The 19,830-nt window shown below is 47.0% G+C and overlaps 2 protein-coding genes across 7 annotated transcripts in view; one reads left to right on the top strand and one right to left on the bottom strand.

Annotated features, from left to right (window-relative positions):
• The first annotated feature begins 6,196 nt into the window (after positions 1 to 6,196).
• Positions 6,197 to 12,768, top strand: PIK3IP1 (phosphoinositide-3-kinase interacting protein 1). The gene is made up of 6 exons (XM_088065121.1): positions 6,197 to 6,334; positions 6,484 to 6,600; positions 6,684 to 6,803; positions 8,798 to 8,983; positions 9,118 to 9,196; positions 11,157 to 12,768. Exons 1-6 carry the CDS (start codon positions 6,274 to 6,276, stop codon positions 11,362 to 11,364), a joined length of 771 nt encoding a protein of 256 aa, XP_087921247.1. The 5' UTR covers positions 6,197 to 6,273; the 3' UTR covers positions 11,365 to 12,768.
• Positions 12,769 to 12,893: 125 nt separating this feature from the next.
• Positions 12,894 to 19,830, bottom strand: part of LIMK2 (LIM domain kinase 2) — a 31,420-nt gene continuing 24,483 nt past the window's right edge. For 5 of the 6 annotated variants that reach the window (XM_014253994.2, XM_088065118.1, XM_005524446.3 and 2 more), the window contains 4 exons: positions 19,514 to 19,688; positions 18,070 to 18,125; positions 16,125 to 16,282; positions 13,570 to 15,578 (listed from right to left, as the gene is read on the bottom strand). In XM_014253994.2, coding sequence (XP_014109469.1) covers positions 15,422 to 15,578; positions 16,125 to 16,282; positions 18,070 to 18,125; positions 19,514 to 19,688 — 546 coding nt within the window. In that variant the 3' untranslated portion in view covers positions 13,570 to 15,421. Of the gene's footprint in view, positions 13,124 to 13,569; positions 15,579 to 16,124; positions 16,283 to 18,069; positions 18,126 to 19,513; positions 19,689 to 19,830 lie in introns of those variants that run through there. The other variant, XR_015774239.1, reaches the window with a different exon arrangement.

Here is a 19,830-nt window from a genome sequence, read left to right as displayed (position 1 = left end):
CTGCCTTTGCACATTTCCACAGCCCTATGTGAGACTTCATAGTGTGGTTGCAACATTGTGTATCAGGATGGCCTTATTTCCACTAGGAAATCCTTTCTCTGGCACTTTGTGGTGAGATTTCTTGTTTTAGGATAAGTGGATGGAGTAACAAGTATCTGTGAAATTTGGTATTGTCTTCACTGAATGGCAGTGAAATAAAATTGAGGTCATGTAAATAGAAAATAAAATTGAGGTCATATAAATAGAGTTTTTCTTCTGGCCTGCCTACCTCAGGTGTTGGTCAAATGCACAGTGTTTTAACTGCACATCCTTATATACTAAAGAAATAAGTGCAAGTATTGAGTGAAATTTTATTAAGCCTTTGTTTCCTCCTGGCTTTTTACCTCCTCATGGTGTTACCAGTTGGAGCCTTAACAATCTAAAAGAATGGCAAACTCAAGACCAAAATAACAACAAAGGTTTGCCCTGTTCCTTTAAGTAAACATACTTAAAGGAACAGTGTCTTTGCTTTTGTAAAGAGATGTAAAAAAGTCCACGTGCCTATGTCAGTCATGAAAAAAGCTATCTCTGCATGCTTATGGCATGTGTGTGTGACCCAGTGAAAATACAGATTTGCCTTTCTACACAGGAAAGAAAGGGCAACTTCCCAAAATAAACAATTCCTCCCACAGCCTTCAGACAAACACCTGTGGACAGAGGCCTTTCACAGTACCTGTGTGCCAGTGGTTTTATCTGCTTTCAGGTCAGCTAAGAAATAAAATCCAGAGGTGCCAGCTCTGCATTGTAAATGTCCCTGAATCCTGCACTTTATGAAGAAACAGCAGTAGCTCCCCTGCAAGATTTTGGTCTCTGCTTCTCTGCTCACATGTTGAATTACAGAGACCCATTACAAAATGAGTCTCTGCTTCTGCTCATATGTTGATGACTCCAGTCCTAGTCCCAAAGCCCTAGAGAGAGAAAAAAATACATGTTTGGCTTTTTTATGTGTTCAAGTTTATAACCTTACAGCCTTTGTGATGGCTTGGGATAGAGGTCACATGAGTGGTTGTGCTATTTAGAGTAGGAGTTTTGCATATTTAAGTGCAACTTTAACCTCATGAAATCTATTACTGTGGTAATAGTCTGTTATTACTGAAGTTTAAACAGCAGAGTTTTGGGCTTTCACTTCTGTTTGACTGTGAAATAGGCTTCCATGGTGAGTGAAAGATTAGTAGAAGGATGTTTAATAATCCCATCCAATTCACTGGAGGTTAATTTGAAAAGATAGCTTTATTCCTTTTGACTGAAATCTCCAGATGTTTTGAGGCTGCCTTTTTACATTTCTCATGTGCAAATAATAAACAACTATTTTTAGATAGGCATTTTCTAACAAGAACAAATTGGGTTATCAGACTGCTTAGCTTTGCCAGGTACTGCTGGGCGCAACTGTGGTTTGAGAAACAAGTTACAAAAGTACTTTTATACCTTATAAAACAACCAAACGACCCATTCTCCTATTTTAATTAATTCCTGCATTAATGCTTATTTGTACTTTCATCTCAGTCACTACTACACATGTAGAACTTGAGTATATCTCATGCATATCTGTCTCCAGGATTCCTTCCCCTACAAAACCATTTCATAAGGTAAGTATTGGATGACTGAATCTTTCAAAGCACTTTGCAGACATATAATAATTTCTCCCTCTGTGACAAATAATATTAACATGGAAAACCAAGGCAGAAGCTTGCCTAAGGTCAGGCAAAGATCAGTTAAAGAACTGAGAGTAAGGCTCCTGTTCTTGGCTCAGACTCGTGTTCTCCAAGTAGATCACAGTATCTTTCAAAATAGCTTCCCTTCCTCCACCCTTCGAAATGTGAGCTCTGGCTTTTGTCAGTAGCAGCCTGCATCTGTAGCAAAAAAAAACCCAATCAAACTAACCAAAAAAAACAACAAAAACCACTGCAACTGGAGACCAAAACATCTTCAGACAGCTGCACCCAATTGCTAACAATATTGCTATGGTTTGATGGTATCCTGCTACCAGACACACCCACCCACTGGATAGCAGGTAAAGCAGTCTGTGATCCATTGGAATGCTGCAGCCAGGGAAAGAGCTGAGGGATGATCCATGGGGACCTTTGCAACCGCTACAATGGGCCAGTGTGAACACAGATGTCTGTCAGCACTTGGGCCCTTCAGAACTGCTGAGAAAACTGGAAAGGCACTGGGCATTCTTGACAAAAAAGGAAAAAAAAATGATGCTGTTAGAGAGAACTCAGTGTGTGAAATTTCTTAAATCACTGATTGCCGAGAGTATTTAGTGCTAATCTCTTAATGCTGGAGAAGCGTTGCTGCGGTTCTCCCCAGTAAACAATAGGACCTAGATTGCCCTCCCGAGGCCTCTGGCCTTTTATTACAGCCCACACAGAAAACTCATCTGAGAAAGCCCTCTTGAGTTAGTGGAGCAAACTCTGAACCAGTCTGAACCAGTTCAAATATCACATACGGTTGTTTTGCTTCTGCAGACTTCCTTGTTAGTCCTTGGAGGCTGTTGCTGGCATTTACTTAGCAATAGCTCATGCTGTCAGACTGAAGGGGGAGGAGAAAGCCTCTCCTTGAGCATGTCAGCAGCCCGATGCAACAGTGCCAGCAGATAACTCCTGTCGCTCCACACCGACTCTTTTGTAGTAACTGCCTCTCTCTTGAATTTTTGGTTATACTTGGCTCAGTTTCATAAAGTCACTATCTGATCCTTTTATTACAGCCCTGATGTTCTTCTATTATGTTCAAATTGTATCTAGGTTAGAAATGAAACATTTCCAACTCCTACGTCATTGCTTACAGAAGGCTTTTTACAGTGAGACCCACAGTTGTTTTCATGATCAAGAGAGAGGTAACAAGGAAATAAAACCCCTGCTTTTGTTGGAGTTGCAAGTACTCAAGCACTTAATAGTGTTTAGTAATATTCGATGCTTGGAGCTTTTTAAGCTTAAGTACAAACTGCTTGAATATTCTGTTCCTGGTGAGGTCTCAGAATTGTACTACCATTAGTCTCAAGCATTTCCATTTATGAAAGAAGCAGAAAATTGAGAAAAATGAGTTTTGGGCAAAACTGGAACAATTATTTTGGTTACCTAGGAAGAAGAAAGGGGAGATTATGGGAACATGACGTATGTCCTGTTAAAAGGAGGGCAATGGTCAACTTTTTCCATTTTAAGCAATCCATGTTAATTTGGCTAGGAAAGATTACTCAGATTAGAAAATTCATTTTGTTTACTCCCCTCAGTGTCTTATTTACTAAGGTTAAGTAACAAAGCATGTTAGTTCTTGCATAGGAGGTTAGATGAACTGCCTGGCAAGATCTGAACACACTTGGCTATGGCCAGAGAAGGAGGGTGGGTTTGATGGCTTCTTGAGGAGTCATTCCAGAGCCATAGATCTGGGGCTGCCTCCCTTGGCATGGAGTGCTGTGCTATATGCTAGATGCTTTTTGTTTCTGTTTATTTTTAATAAAAATCTCAAAACACTTTGAATTTTTCCACAGGTGAAAAAGTAGAACAAACAAGAAAGAGCAGCTGACAGACAGGAGAGAGAGAAAGCAGACATTGTTCATTCTGGAACCTGTATAAAGAAAGGTAGCAGCTCACAGCTGAAACTGGTTCACACTGAGTTTAGGGAGAATGCTTAATGTCCCTTATTCCTAAAAATAGAGTATATATTCTCCTGTAAAACGTGGGGATGTGTTATGATACATGTACGTATATATACCTACAGACGTCTAAGTGTAAACTATGTGAAGTAGTAGTTGCAAAGCTATTAACTTACTTATAGTTTGGGTAGTTTAAAATCAAGTCGTAGGAAATAATGTCAAGTTTAATCTCTGAAAGTGTAATAAGAAGAGCAAACCCATTCCCAAGCAGCAGAAAGAGCAATTGAGTCTGCCTCTGACAGCTGCCACCTGGCATCCTATTAAACTTAATTCTGTGAAACTGCCAGGCATAAATCTTCCCTCATCCTGGAGAAAGCTAGAGATGAAAGAAAAAATTATGCTTAGAAGTCAGTTGTGGGAAAGACTTTGATCTTTACCATTAATGTGGAGGTTTTTGCATTTCTCCCAGATTCCCCATTGTCCTTCTGTGGACTAGAAACTCAAATTGTTTGCTGGAACTCGGCTGGGTATAATGAGAAGTGCAAATTTATCTTGTTCCATAGTAGGAGAGAGAGTTGAGAAGGTCTGAGATTTGTTTCCACAGAGATTACTGCAGTTCTTGGATCAATTTGTACAGAAGGAGGTGCTTTCTGTGCTGGGTGGCATGGAAGCATTAGTATCATGAAATGAGCAAAAATAAATTAATTGTGCAGGTTGGCAGTCCATCTGCAGTTTTGGACAGGCAGCGCCTCTGGATGCATGTGTGGCCTTGCACTTTCTGCTGAATGGAATTTGTCCCATAAAATCTGTGATGAAGAGCTATTACAAACAGGCAGCTTGATTGAATAGCCCTTATTAAAAATTCTTGCTGACTCCAGTTAGCCTTGCCTTTACAGAGAGTAACTGGAGAGCATTAGGAATGCAGTAACAGGGTGTCTGTGCAGACAATGAGTATAATGGCACAAAGGCTGCATCTTAGCTGGTGATGTCAGTAGCACTGGCACATACAGTTGGTTTTTGGTTTCCTGTTTTGATTTTTTGCAACCATTTTTTTTTAATCTGACATTACTAAACTAAATTTTCTGTAGTGGTAAATCATGTTGTTAAAGCGTGAGTCACACAAATGTGTGCTAAGACCTGTGGTTTCATACTTGGCGGTAGTGCTGCTTAATTGACCAGTTCCCTCATTACCCATCTATCATGCTGGTACATCTATGTTTTTATGGCTCCAATGTGGACTGGATGCAGCAGGTGACCTGGCTGTAAAGGGCTTATAGTGTTCATGACCTGGTGGAAAAGGAGCAAAAGTTGGGTTAGGCCAGAACCTTGCACAAGTTTGTTATACAATTACCTGTAGCTGCCTGACAGAGAGCACTGCCAGGATGGAAACATCTGGGAGTGGAAGGGAAAGACCACTGCTCCAGACAGGACTGCCTTAAAAAGTGATTCATCAAACACTGAAGCAGCTTTCCTGGCATAGAAATACTTCTTATGTGTTCAGTGGTTTCCATGTGATTTCAAAAAACTTTAAAAGAAGGGAACTTCCCTGTCCTGTTCTAAGAAGGAAGGTTTGATTGTACCTCATGTAACAGAAAGGAAGGGAAGGCACAAAGAAGTGAGGCAGACAGGTTGGCCAAGGTCAGGAAGAACTCTGTGGGAAAGCCAGAAATAGCACCTTGTGCTGCTGGCCTGTGCCTTGGCTACAAACCCATCAGTTTCCCAGGCTGCCTTTGCAAGTTCATTGTTGAACATGACCAGCTATTCAGTGGCTTGCTTTTCACTGGTGTAAAATAGAAACAGTGCTGAGGACTCCAGATGCTTGTGTACAGGCACTGGAACTGCACTGTCTGAAACCCTTGGCATGTTCAGAAACAGAAGTATCTATTGTAAGCTGTGTGAAATGTCTGCAGAGAGGCTTTATCACAGTGGCTGGATGCCTGCAATACAACTACTCTAAACCATCTTCATGCCATTTACCTTGTTTTTTTTCTATAAGCAGGCACAGCTCTTAGAGTAAGTACATGGAGTCAGTGAGAAGTAATGGATTAGCAGAGGCAAGAATATAAGGTGGAGGTGCACAGCCTCCGTGGCAGTATGTAACCCCCACAACTTCTCTTTAGAGCTAAAAGGGAACCCAAAGGCAGAATAAGGACAGCAGGATTTAGTCCTTCGTGATAATCCTCTAGGAGAGAGAGCAGTTTTAGGTCTCTGAAGATAAACACTTTTCCTGCCACAGGCAGTGGTTCAAGCGTAGTTCCGTGTGGCAAGTCTCCTCTTCTGGTCTAAGACTTTTCCTGCGACTGTAGGAGAAAAGCACAGGGACGCGGAGTTCTCGAGCCAAAGAGCCCCGGGGCACCGAGCACCCAGCGCCGTGCTCGGTCCCGGGGCCAAGGACCCTCTGCGGCAGCAGGCTCCCGGCTGCCCCAGCCCTGCCCCGCGGCAGCCGCCCCTTCCCCTCCTGGGGGCGGGCGGGCGGCGGCGGCAGCGTTAGGACCCGGCGGCGGCTGCGGGGCGGGGGGGGAAGCGCAGCCCGGCGGTTGTTTACGGGGGAGGGGCGCGCCGGGGCAGGTCTCGCCGCGGCGCCGAGCGGAGCCGAGCTGCGCGGCCGGGCTGGCGGCGGCTCCTCGCCCTCCGCGCCGAGGATGCTGCGCGCCGTGCTGCTGCTGGGCTCGCTGCTGCTGGGGGCCGCTCGCGGCGCCGAGGGTGAGTGGCGGCCCGGCTTTGTGGGGGACAAAGGCCGGTCTCGGGAGGGGGAACACCCCCGCGGGGAAGGCGGGGGCCGTGCTGGGGAGCGGCTCGGAGCGGTGGGGGCTGCCCGGGCCGCCCGCAAGGCTCGGCTCGTCTCTCCGCAGAGTGCCTCCGCGGCAACGGCGCGTCCTACCGCGGCAGCCGGCAAGTGGCCTCCGGCGGCGCCCCGTGCCTCAACTGGCTGACGGTGCGGAGCGGCCCCGGCGCCGCGCTCCCGGCAGGGGGGTCCGGGGGATGCGCCGGGGGGGGCTCTCGGGGGAGCGGAGGGAGCCGCGGCCGCGCTGACGGCCCCGCTGCTCCCTAGCAGTCGATGAGGACCACAACAGCTGCAGGAACCCCGACGGGGACGCCGCGCCCTGGTGCTACATCCAAGGCGCTACCGGGATCCCCGAGCGGCGATCCTGCGACATCGCCCAGTGCTCAGGTAAGAGCGGCCGCCGCCGGCCCCCCTCTCTTCCTGGCCTCCCTGCTGCGGGGGGCTTGCTTTGTCACCAGGGTGGGGTCCCCCCCGAGCACAAACAACCCCGGGCTACGCCAGCACCTCCCTCGGAAACATCGCGTACCCAGGGCTCCCCTCCAGCCCCCGCCTGTGTGTGCACATCTGCCTCCCAGCTATGCCGTGCTCCGCCCCTAGAGCTTTTCCATTAGTGCCAGAAGAGGCCTGTGAAAAGCCCCCACTCCCCCGTAATTCACTTATCACTATAGCGCTCTCTAGCCGTGTTGCAAAAGGCTGAGGTCTGGACATCTAGGAGCTGCTGAGCTGTGGGTAGACTGTTGCTGTGGGACATGTTACGGCTGACTAAAGAAGCTTCCTGCCGTTAAAGGATTGCCAGTGGGAATTTGAGTGTGGGGTGCAGGGGAAGAACACGGAAAAAATGAGAACTAGAAGGGATGACAGTAAGAAATGGAAACACTGGCATCCTTCTGGATAGTCACAGTGAGAAACAGTTTGCCAAAAGAACGGTAGCTGAAGCCTGTTTCAGGGAGAGGAGGTGTCAGTATTGACTGACACCAGAGTAACCACTTGGGGTTTTTTGAACTGTTTACTACTTTCTGAGCCCTGCAAGATTTACTCACACCGCTATCCCTCGAGACTGCTATCCTTGAATGTAAATACTTTTCCCACGCCCATACACCCTCCCCTTTTTTTCACTTTGCTCTTTTTCACTTTGCCTTCTTTTCACTAAAGATGAAGCAAAAAAAAAGTTCTGCTGCCAAGATCCTTACTCAAAACACTCTTGCAGCTTTAGGTTCAGAAGAGTTATCTGACGTTTCAGCCATTTGCATGTTTAATAGGTTTCATATTTTTGTGTCTCAGGGTGGGGACCTCTTCATGGCCCAACAGTTCAGATTAGTTCAGTTGTCCTGGCTGACCCTACGTGAAGTTACTGTGCAGGACCCCTGATTTCCTGTCTCTGACTCCCTTCTGTTACTTCCATTTCACATTCCACTGAGGACTCAAAATGGCTGCAGATAGAAAATCCACATGGAGTTACTGCCTGCTGTGGGGAGACATGCAGGTGGAGTGAGTTTTCAGGTGTGGATGCATACTGTGAATAGCATTTCCAAAAAGGAGGGGGTTGTGTAGAACAGGAAATAGATACCTACTTTCTTGCCTTTCTTACCTGCTGTCACAGCTTTTACAGTGCTCCAGCTTCCATTTAAACTATGTCATGAGAGAAGGAGCTACCTTGAAAATCTTTCAATGCTGTTGACTAGAAAGAGCATTGATAAAAAACAGGGCTGGGAAGGAACCTGTATCCTTGGGTGCTTTTTCGGGGCCTTGGCTGAGGAGGAGCTTGTCCTTAGTGGCTGTGCTGCCTGAGGGCTGCTCTGACTTAGCCTGTCCAATGGTATCCCAGACTATCAGAGTTTAGTACACCACTGCAAAGAGGGGCCAGGGAAGCATATCCCCAGGTTGTTTTCATACCAGCTGGAGTCTCCTGTCAGACTTTCCTGTGTCAGGAAGATTGAGGCAGAAGAGAGATAAATAGGCTCCTGGGAGATTTGGGATGGAGATTCTCATAATCTTGTTCACATCTGTTCAGCATGATTGAAGCTGCAGCCTGTATATCGATCTATACACTAAATGAAGTCATTGTGCATCCTCTGGACTCGCGCCCTGAACCTGGGTTTCATTCTGCTGTCTGACTTCTCTCATCTGTGGTGGTGCCTTGGACTCTTAGTTAAATAGGTTCACGTTAAAGGAAAGTGGGGGAAGGAGTACGTTTCTCATCTGCTTTGGTAGAATTTCTGGCAACAACTTAAGGGGAAACAAGTGTTTTTCAGGGTGCTTTGAAGGCAGTTCAGTGATACCAGTCTAGAGCTGTCTCACTCCCAAGGCACATGTTGTTTTGAAGCACTCATAAATACTTGGTATGTTGTGTATATATATATATTTTTCCCCACTCTCAACAGATGCTACAGCTACCACAGTCCCAGTGCCTACAGCAGAAGTTGGTACATCCCAGGAGGATGAGCAGGTGTTTGAACCAGCTGATACCTTGCCCTCCCGGAGCGAGGCAGCCGCGGTGCAGCCCGTCATTGGCATCAGTCAGAGAGTACAGATGAACTCCAAAGAAAAGAAGGACTTAGGGACACTAGGTACAAACCCAGAATCACGTGATGGATCCATTCCTGTAATTCTGGCAAGACAGACCTGTTTTGAGGCTCTGAAAGCAACATTATAGCTGGATCTGCTACCTCTAATTTAGGCTCTTTTTTTTCTCTTTTCACAGGTTATGTGCTGGGGCTGATCATGATGGTGATAATCATTGCCATCGGGGCTGGCATTGTCCTGGGATACATCTATAAGAGGTAAGTGGCTGTTTTGTGTTCAAAAACTGGTGTTTATAGAGCAGGAATGTCAGAGCATCAGATCCCAAGGAAATGGGAGAGAAGCATGTGTTTGGTAATGGCACATTGAGCAAGTTTGCTTGTCACACTGAGGAAAGAACTACTGAACAGTTAATTCTGTTCTCCGATTTCTGCCATTGTTATATTCTGTCTCACTTAAAGTTTCAAATTGCCCTCTTTAATATTTGTGTGTGCATGCGCATCTTGATGTGGCTTTTTCAGATGTATCCAGAGGAGCTGGATTTTGTCAGAACTGGAAAGAGCAGATCCCAGGTGCCCTCACAGGAAGTTTCTTTTGATCAGAAAAAGAACAATCCTTCTAGCAGGCCACCTGTTCCCCTGATTTCTCTAGTCTATCTTTAGAAGAAAAACAATTGGCAAATTTTATTTTGCTATTCATGCATTGTATCCTATGAAGCTGACTATCAGGTAGCACATTTTTTTTTTGGTCAAAGTTAATTTTAGCAAAGCTCCTGTATATTTTAAGGTCAGTTTTGATTTGGACTTCAGTTACTATATTTTCAGGCACTTCACTCTGTTGGACAGAAATGTTTCTGTAGCTCAGCAGCATTTGAGGGTAGTGGCAGTAGAAAGCTGCTTAGTTGTGAGAGGGCAGGATTAACAAATAGCAGTGATTGTCACTGCAGCAAGCAAAGGGCCAGGCTCCCTCCTCTGGGAGGGTTTGTTCTATGTTTTGGCTGTTTGACAACAGTCTGACACAACCAAGCAGAAGGAGCCCTTTCCCAAGCTGGGACATGTCCTTATGTAAGTGTTTATAATAAATGCTGATAGAAAAAAAGCAGAGGGAGGAGTGTTACATAAGGGGCAAAACACAGAGCACTGCTTGTCGAGGAATTTGAGGTGTCACTTCAGAGAATGCTGTCTTGTGTGCTGGCAGGAACGGCAGCCACTGCTGCACGCTTGTAGGCAGCTTTGAAAAGCAGCCAAAACGCTGACAGGAAACCCCAGCAGCTTTGCCTGCTCGAGATCACGAGCCTCAGGAGGAATGAGTGGTGCCTGTCCCACCTCTCTCCTATCCTCAGCAGGAGGAAGCAATAGACCAGTGCTGGGCTTTGTCCAAATGCAGTTTTGTTTCTCCAGTCACAGAGAGCTCACAGCAGGGCTGTAGTGCAGGTTTACTGTCTCCCTCCTTGCCTTGATCTCAAAATTGCATGTGCAAGCTGGCAGGTTTGGGTAGTAGGTGTGGTGAGAAACCTTTAATGGGTTTAGTAGTTTTTGATATACATAACTCTTCTGGAGACAACATGCTATTAATGCCAAATCCATTTTTAAAGCAAGGCAGTTCTTCTGCAGCACAAATTACAGAGGTGTTCCTTCCCTTAGCAACAGGCTGGAGACTGAGGTGGGTTTGAGGAGCTGGTTGTGGCATTAAGCTGTTATAACTACAGTGACAGAAGATGAGGCCAGCTCTGAAGTCAACTTTAATACTTTCTGGACAGCTTAATTTGCTGCAACAAAAGGCAGAAGCTGTCACCACCTCCAGCATTTGTTTCAGATGAAGCAGGTTACAGAAGCTCTTTTCCACAGCAGTGGCCTCTGCACTGTCTCACTTCTCCCCGGGGCCTGCACCAGGCAGTGCTGTGGGACTGTAAAGGGTAAGAAAACATATGGCAGCTTTGTGGTTTGAAGGAGGGGCCTGGCTTTACAGTAATTTATCAGCAGCAATGTCAGTGAACAGGCCAGTTTGAGAGAAGGATGGACTTCACTTGGCTTGTCTTTCAAAGATGCTCAACTGTGGTCCTCTGCTTACAGTGGGGAATATTTCTGGCCCTTTGCATGCAGCCAAAACCTTTGTTTATCTTAAAGAGCAGAGTCCTTTCTTCTCTGTCAGCTTTACTGAATCCGTCCCTCCAAGCAGCAGCACTCACTCCATGTATATATTTTGGTTTTTTTAATGCAGGGGTAAAGACCTGAAGGAGAAGCACGAACAGAAGGTTTATGAGCGTGAAATGCAGCGCATCACGCTGCCCCTGTCAGCATTCACCAACCCCACGTGCGAGCTTGTGGATGAGAACACCATTGTGGTGCACACCAACCAGACACCCGTGGAGGACACGCGGGATGGCAGCGGCCCCCTCATGGGGCAGGCGGGGACTCCTGGTGCCTGAGCAACTCAGGCAGGAGCGCTACAGGCTGAGCAAAGCCTCCAGCTTCCCACTGTGAGTGCAGGGGTTGCGTGTGTTCATTTCTATTTTGTTTTCTTTTTGATGAACGCCGGATGAAGGTGATGCAGAGGAACAGAACAATGGGCTATTCATCATCTCTTTGTGGGGCACCATTCAGTGCATGACCAGCTGGGGACTGGTGTGGTGGACCCTGCTGCTTCCTCCCACCTATCTCCATGGTGTGCCAAGGAGCTGGGGGGGACGATGGGCCAGGCTTACAACTGGCCACAGATCCCATAGCCCGGAGTGTGGTCGTGGCTTCCTCTTTTTCTCTTCTTTTCCTATTTAACGGTGTGCACTGTTACTTAAGTTTCAGCCTGGAACCTCAGGAGAGAACAGTACTGCAGGGACTGAGGGGAGCTTTATGTCAGATTTAGCTAGATAATTACACTCTGATTATAGTTCCTGCCTTTTTGCTTTAGTGGCTGAGAGCTGGAAGCACTGTCCAGAATCCTGCTACTGGATCAGGTTTTTTTCCAAGGAAGAGCTTATTTGAGGGATGTCTTTGGCCAGAAGCAGTATGTTTAGCCCCAGTGCTCTCCTCAAGCTCTTGACAAATCCAGGTCTTCCAGGGCTGAGGCCACTTCTTCATTCCCCTGTGGTGCTACATGCACAGCCACAGTTATAGATGTCCAGGGGGTCTGTCTGTGCCTCCTGCTCACTTAAACAGATCAGGAAGGCAAGGGTGAGTGGTAGATAGTTGTGGAGTGAAGAAAACAAACTGCCCTTCAGTTACTTACAGCAGGTTAAATACTGAGGATAGATAACATCCTCTTTTGAACTCCCTTGGCTTCCTACAGAGCCAGGGTTGGACAGAGTGGCCAAGCTGTGGAGGTCACCCTGATCACACTGCAGCAGTTCTGGCTCTAAGGGCAGAACAGGGCAGCTGCTCTGTAAGATACTGAAGTTCTGGCGTGGCTCCTGGCCCAGCCTCTGTCACATTCAGCTTGTGCAGCAAGACTACTTACTTACAGAGCCTGGTCCTATTAGAGAGGCTTTGTAACAACTTTTATTAGCATTTCAGGGGGTTTGGAAGGGATGGTTGCTGCAGTGTCTCCCTAATGGCAGCAAAGCAAGGCCAGTTCAGGGAAACATCTGTCCCCGCTTCAGGGGATTCAAGCCATTCAAGTAAGTTTTCCAGCCATCTGCTTTATAGCTGTGGGCCTAAAAGGGAGCAGCACTTGGCAACAGGGGTTTTAGTGTTAATGTTTGATTCAGAAAAGGGAAATATTTTATTTTTAAATGCCTTTGAATACCATTTCTTTGTAAAATGTTTTAAATACCTCATTATGAGAAGGTGCAGACTGTGCTACCTTGTATTAAAGCTTAAAAGAAGAATGCTCTGTAGACGTGTGTGGACTGTGGCTCATCTGTGCATTCCTCCTGCCAGAGCAGCATCCTTTGCCTTGTTTCAGAGGAGAAGGGAAGATGCCACTTCAGTTTGCTAGGCCCAAAGGTAAATTCCTACAAGCAGTGCCTGCACTCACCAGCACTGACAAGGGGCATGGAGCTTGTCTCCCTGCTGCCAGCAGTTGCTCTTGGACTGGGACACTGTTCCTGAAAAGCAGCTGTGGGGGTGTGAGCTGTGCGTGACTCAACAGGCTGGCCCATGGGAACACACTCTTGGGTACAGCCCCTTCCTGTGCTGACCTGGGTCAGTTCTGCTTCGGTGCTGCTCAACAGCAGCTCCATCCCTTGAGAGCTGCAATGGAGACAGAGCACAGCAGGTTACAGGAGGTACTACCAGAGCCAGCATCTTGGTTCAGTTGTTCTCTTAACACAAATGTCCCCTGAACTACATATTTCAGAATGAGATATTTCCAAGGACTGGCTGTATTTTTATTCCTGGGTTAGAAAAGGAAAATGGAGAGAGGCTCCATGATCTGCTGACTCTGGTCCACCCTTAAAAACCAACCAGTGAATGAACAGAACTTAACTTCTTCCCTTTCCCTCATTCCAGGTAAATAGTCCTACAGAGCACTGCACTGTGATTTCTGCAGTTCTGTGAATGTGGCAGAGTTCACTGACTCAGAAAAGGGTGTTCTAGATGGTACCTCATCTGGGCAGTCTTGATGTTGCCATTTTGCGACTACAATAGAAACCCGAGAAAGTTACAACTTCCGGCTTTATTTAACAGAGACCACAAAATCTTGTTCTCAATAGCATACAGTTACTGCTTTTTAATTTAGTTAGAACATGGAGCTGTGCAAATCACAGTTCATAAACCCCACCCACACATCACCCAGGACTCTCCCTTCAGGGGTCCCCTCACAAACCAGCCTGGGAAGGGGAATGAAAGGGCAAATCCTATTAACAATCCTGGATCCACTGGACCCAGTTTAGAGAGGCACCTGCCTGACTCACAGCACAGGGAGTCCCCAGTGTTTCTAAAACACCACTACACAGACTAAAAACACCCCCCTTGCATACCTGATATCAGGTGATGGCTGGTCCCATGTTACTTTACATAATACTTTAAACTCATGGGTTGGGGGAGGAAACCAAATAATCAGCAAAGACTAACACCCATTCCCCACCTCCATGCTGAAGGGAGGAGGAGGGAAAAAGGAGCACACTAAGAATCCAGTTAAACCATGATGTTTGTGTGACGAGCAGAACTTGATTCAGATTTTTGTTCAGTTCTGCCAACCACATGAGCTACTGCAGCAGTAGCTTTCTTCCTTCCCCCTCCACCAAGGGAGGAAGAAGAGAAGCAGTGGAAGAAAATATATGTCTACCCACCTCCCAATGACTCCAAGACCTTTTTTTTCACCCCCAGAGCATGGAATGACCCTGAGGAAAAATTCTGTTTGGAGAATCAGCTCAGGTGCTGCAGCAGCAGCTGCAAGAAGGACCTTCAAAGGGAGCAACTTGCACAATCTGCAGGAAAGGATGAGGTAGTGGCAACTGAATTATTAGTTCTCCAGCTGCCACTCCAGGGAGGATGGGACATTTCTCCATCACTTTTCCATTCATGACAAGTCCATCCTTTAACTGACCTTGGGCGAGTCCCCTTTTGCCATTGTCCATGCCCAAGGTCTGAGCCACTTCAAACCTTTGGCTTTCTGACAAGCACCTTCTGCTGCCATTTCTATCACCTCACATTCACAGGCCAAGAGCTCAAGCACTCAGGAATGTCCACACCCAGTGCCTAGTGCAGAACTACACATTCAGGTTCAAATACTTTCACCCAGGTTAAGGTTTTGGGCAGGCAAACTCACTGCAGGCGCAGGGTCTCCAGTGGCTCCAGTGGCTCATTTGCTGCCTGCCTCATTTGCCATCAGGAGGGGCAAGCAGAGCTCAGTCTTAGTGTTTCTAGGCAGGCTTTTGGAGGTATTCAGAGACAGAGAAGGAATAAAAGCCCACAAAACCAAAACAACAATTCGTATGTGCTTCCCCATAGACAAGGTATTTCAGGAGAGCTGCCCAACTCCTGGGGCTTTTTACTCCTTCCTCTGATGCATGTCAGAGGCCAAAATCTCAGTGGGCTGTTCTGGGAAACACATGCAAATACATACATGGGCTGTCGTGGTGGGACATGTTGCTGGATGTCCGATTTCCCCAGCTTTCTGGGCAGGGCAGTCAGTGGGAGAAGCTGTTCCAGAAGTGCTTGTCCTTACCTAGGAGAGTCTCCTATAGCAACTCCCTCCCTGGCAGACAGGCCAGGGTGGCTTCACAGCTTGCAGCCAAGTTCTAAGGCACCACAGTAAAGAAGCCTGAATAGGCCAGAGAAGTATTTCTCAAGCCAGAAATACAGTGTTCAGAGGCTTTCCTAGGTGCAGCTGGCAGGAGATGGTCCTTTTTGCTTCTCAAACATGCCAGAAATCCACAGTGAATCAGGATATCCAAGAGGAGGGAAGCTGGGTGGGGAGAGAGAGGCAGTGCAGCAGATGCACAGTGTGGTGCCCCGTTAATGCCCTGGAAGTGGCTGAAGTGCATCCCTCTCCCTGACGCTCATCCCAGCTCCAATGGAAGTGATGCAGGCAGCAGGACGAGCATTCTAGGTTGTGTTTTCAGGTAGCTTGTCACGGTTCAGTCCATACTGCACACTCACATTGTGGTCCAGCTCCTCCAGCTCAGATGGAAGGGGGATGGCAAGTTCTCCCAGGTACAGAGAGAGAGCTTCGAAGGAGTCTTCCAGCTTGGAAAAAGGGGGCCTAGAAGCAGCAGTGAGGAAACATGAGTAGGAAAGGGGAAGCAGAACAGCATCGGGAAAGGCTGAGCTAGTTGTCCATCCAGGTCCCCGTACAGAGTGGTGAACAGGGCCATAATTTCCTCCCCATTCAGCTTCCAAGACTGCAAAGCCCTCATTTCTCTGGGCTACCCATCTTTATAGCCAGTGAGTGACCAGAGAGGTCTGGCTCTTTGGAACCTACTTGGCAGCAACACTGTTCTGAAGCTACAAGTTTCATAATCAAATTAAGTGTTTTCCTTACTGTCAAAGTCTGCCCCAACTCTTTGTACCTCAGAAATCCTGAACAATCATTCCTCCTTTACTCTCTCTGTCTTGGAATTGTTCGTACATCTCCACCATACAGCAGTCTTTCTCCCAAACAGCTGAGTCTGAAGTCTCTCACTCATGGAAGCCTTTGAGCATTCCCATAGAAGGCTGGAACTGCCCTCTGTGCAGAGCAGTTCCGCTATGGGAATACAGACACATCCTGCAGGCTTCCAAAGAGGAGTCCTCCAGACCCCAAACCTACCTGCTCTCTGGTTCCAGTCTGCAGCAAATAGCAGCCAGAGGGAAAAAGGCTGGAGGACAATCAGCAGGAACAAACTTCTCCCAGAACAGCTTGACATTAAGGCCAAAATCCAGTGTGCGTGGGAGACAGTCTGGGTCAGCATAAACCTGGCCTATGATCTAGGGAAAAATGAGAAAAGCACTTAAATACTGCAACAGTTCTAGAGTGTTAACAAACAGGGAACTTCTGCATCAGGCAAGGGCTCCTTCAAAGTATTATGGTGGAGAGAACAGAAACACTGTTCTTCCTTTCCAATGAAGCCTTCAGCTCATGGCAGTATGTACAGACAAACTTCACTGGAAACTTCTTCAAGACCTCCTGATGTGTCCATGGCTGTGGAAGAAGTCCCAGATGCCTTCTCCTCCTACCCAGGGTCTCTTTCCCAGAAGACACAGCATGATGTGCCCCTCTCAGGGAGCTCCACAGTGTCTTGCAGCTGGGGATGATGCAACCCCTTCTGATTGCAGGTAATCAAGGCAATCTTCATCACCATCCCATCCCTTCCTCCTCCAACCATCTTACTACACCATAGGCAAAGCCCCTTGGTACAGAGCCTGTCCTAAACAACGCTGGGAAGCCAAAAGCACCTCTGAGTTGTTCTGCCAGTGACAGATTCAACCATCATCACAGCCAGAGGGCTGGGACAGAAAAGAACAACCATTACTGACACCCAGGAGGCTGCAGTAAAGGAGAGCCAGAAAAGAGCTGGGTGGACAAGGAAGCCCTGCCCGAGCACTGCCCCAGTGCTCACCACCTCCAGCACAAATGTGGGAGGGAAGGAGCCCTCAGAGAGCTGTGGGGTGAGCTAGACTCACAAGGTCAATACAAACTTTCACATGGACAGAGCATTAGGTTTAAAGCCTCACTGGGTATCATAGAAGGGGTGTTATTTATAGCCACCCAGGCTTTTCTATGCCAATAACTCAGCAGGACAGCCACATCCTGTAACTAGACAGAAACACCCATTATGTATTTTGGCAGGTTTATTTCCTTATCTGTTTGAGTGTTTAATTTTTATTTTTTTTTTTTTTAGCATCATTGTTTTGGTGACAAGGAGAATGTTCATATGCCACTACCCTTTTATATGTCTTTTTTCTAGATGAAACAATTGTTTAATCCCACATACAGATTTTTCAAGTTCCTAAATCCATCACTCACAACCACAACATTCTCTGAGAGGAGGGACCAGTGTAAACAGAGCTCCAGATGAGGCCACAAAGATTTATGCACAGACATTTGCTTTGTCCCCTTCATCCAAACACTGAAAATGAAATTCTGCTCTCCTGGTGTTCCTGCAACTGCTGTGCTACACAACACCCTGCCTTTCGTCTGTATTTCCACTGTCATACCCACCTTTTAAACTGAAAATACCTTGCAGCTTTCAAGTGCTGCTTTTTGTTCTGCAGATAGAAAAGCCTGATATAACAGTCAGATTCTGCATTGGCTCAGAAATAAACTAAGCCAACAGACTTCAGGGTGCAAGCTTCATTAATCGACCTGCAAAGAGGTTTTTGTTTCCACTTCTTTGAAGTTAAGTGCCATCCCCAGTGGAGGCTCTGAATTTGCTGAGATTATGCAGCTGATTGTTCCTTTAATGAGGCAGAAAAGGAAAAAAGGATTGCAGTTCTAGGGAATATATGTACTTTCAAATGGATACCAGGCTCAGTCAGAACCTGATAACTTTTTCACAGCTTCTTTCAGTCCAGGAAGAAACTGGGACCAGAAAACTACAAGGCAGTTATCTTCCTTGAGGAACCAGAGACAGGGTAAGCTTGTTCTCCCAGTCTAATTCACTAATAATGTGCTGTTAGGTCACAGGCTGCACACTCAGATGCAGAGATCCGGGTGATAGCATGTGTTCACAGAGATGGGGCATTAAAGATGCCATGTAATGTCCTCATCTTACCTCACAGAGAACAATCCCAAATGAAAAAATGTCCACCATCTCATCGTAGCTCTGTCCTGTAGGAAACATGAGACATTCAGTTCTGTAAAGAGAGAGTTACCCATCCAGCTATTTCAGGAGTTGCCAGTACAAAAATTAACTAAAACTATCCCCTGGAGGGCCCTAAGACAGGAGACAAAGCAAGGCTTAAACCTGAGCAGGGTTAGTCACCCCAAAATCTGTACAGACCAAGTGCATTACATTGCCATTACAGATTTTAAGCTTGCTTCTCTCTTGTACTTGGGAATTACAGGACAACACTGTACTGGGTCTGAGCAAATGCTAAGGGTGACTGTGGAAAGCTTCTGCTCATTTCCATTGATTGCTGTTCTTGTGCATCTCTACAGTGCATGGAGCCAGCTTTCAGCTCAGCTTCCGCAGCAGCCAGCGAGTCCCTGCTGCAGTGACTGCAGAGATAATAAATTACACACCGGCAGCACTTTGATCCTGGGAAAGCTGGCAGGCTCCGGCATGCCATGCTCTGCTTTACAGACACGCCCCTCCCAAGCCAGTAGCTGGTAAACAGCCTTGCTTTCAGAGGTGATGTCAGACTATGCTTTTGCTGTTCTCTTCACAAATGCCAGGACTGAGACAAACTCTGAGAAGCAGCCTCAGACTCCTTTAGGGCTGGAGGCCTTGAGGAAAGGCAAACAGAATGGTGCACAAGAAAGCAACATGGAGAACTGAGCTGGGGAAGAGGAGCCCAGTCGTCACTTCCCAAGTAGGCTGTGCTGGTCAGTGCTGATATCTCAGCCTGCCCAACCTGCTGGTCAGAGAGACCTGTTTGTTAGGAGGAAATTGTATCCACTGTATTTCACCCTCACCTCAACTCCTGCAGGGGCAGCTTTTCCTCTAGGGATCTCAGCTCAACCTTAATGCAGCTGAGGGCTGCATGTCAAAACCCAGATTTCCCTGCACTTGGACAACTCCCACCTGAATACTGAGGCTTTAGCAAACCTGGCAGCAGATGGCCTCTGCCTAGATCTATGCAACAGCATATGTAAACACCGCATCCCGGAGTGTAAAGATTCCCTGTTTCAAGAGGCAGTTCCAAAGCATGAGGCTATAACAAAACTTGATCTTGGGCTCAGTTTTATCTCAAGCCTCTTTTGTCTTCCCTTTTATTTGGATTGTAGCAAGTTTACTTCCATTGCCCTCCCGAAGAATCCTGTTGTCAAGCCAGAAACATTACCTGGGCTGGTACAAAGGCTTACCAGGTCAGGTACTGCAGGACTGCACCTATGGCCTCTGTGTGTATAAAAAAGCTTCCACCTTAGCAGGTCTAAAACCACAGACTCTGAAAGGTTTGGCTGTTACTGTGGCACAGAAAATTTCAGTAATCCTGTCATCTCTGTACCCTGTCTCAGGCTTCCTCCTTGCCTTCTCCCTGCTGCTGGACTCTTACCATTCAGCATCTCTGGGGCCATCCAGTATGGGTTCCCAACCACCGTGTAGCGCTTCTTCCTGTCGCTCTTGCGCAGCGTCCGTTTCTTGGCAGACGGCTTCTCCAGCGTGGGCTTCTTCCTCTCCTCCACAATCAGCCGAGACAGACCGAAGTCAGCCACCACCACTGTCTTGTCCTGCACAGAGGATTTAGTACAAGCCACTGATTACTCCTTTTAGGAGCAAAGAGGCTGCAATTCCTGTTCAATACCAACTGTAGTCTAAGTGCAACTATGCAGGTTTTCTGAAGACACATCAGCATAGCAGATGTAAGACACC

The sequence above is a fragment of the Pseudopodoces humilis genome, chromosome 20, assembly GCF_049639895.1.
Source record: "Pseudopodoces humilis isolate 2021_Gansu_Grassland_sample_001 chromosome 20, ASM4963989v1, whole genome shotgun sequence".
NCBI lineage: Eukaryota > Metazoa > Chordata > Aves > Passeriformes > Paridae > Pseudopodoces > Pseudopodoces humilis.
This window is presented reverse-complemented; position numbering and strand designations above follow the sequence as displayed.

Coding starts and splice junctions, on each gene's coding strand:
- PIK3IP1 (XM_088065121.1), top strand. CDS start 6,274: ATGCTGCGCGCCGTGCTGCTGCTGGGCTCGCTGCTGCTGGGGGCCGCT. Junction 6,601..6,683: donor CGGCGCCGCGCTCCCGGCAG/GGGGGTCCGGGG, acceptor GCTGCTCCCTAG/CAGTCGATGAGGACCACAAC. Junction 6,804..8,797: donor CGACATCGCCCAGTGCTCAG/GTAAGAGCGGCC, acceptor CACTCTCAACAG/ATGCTACAGCTACCACAGTC.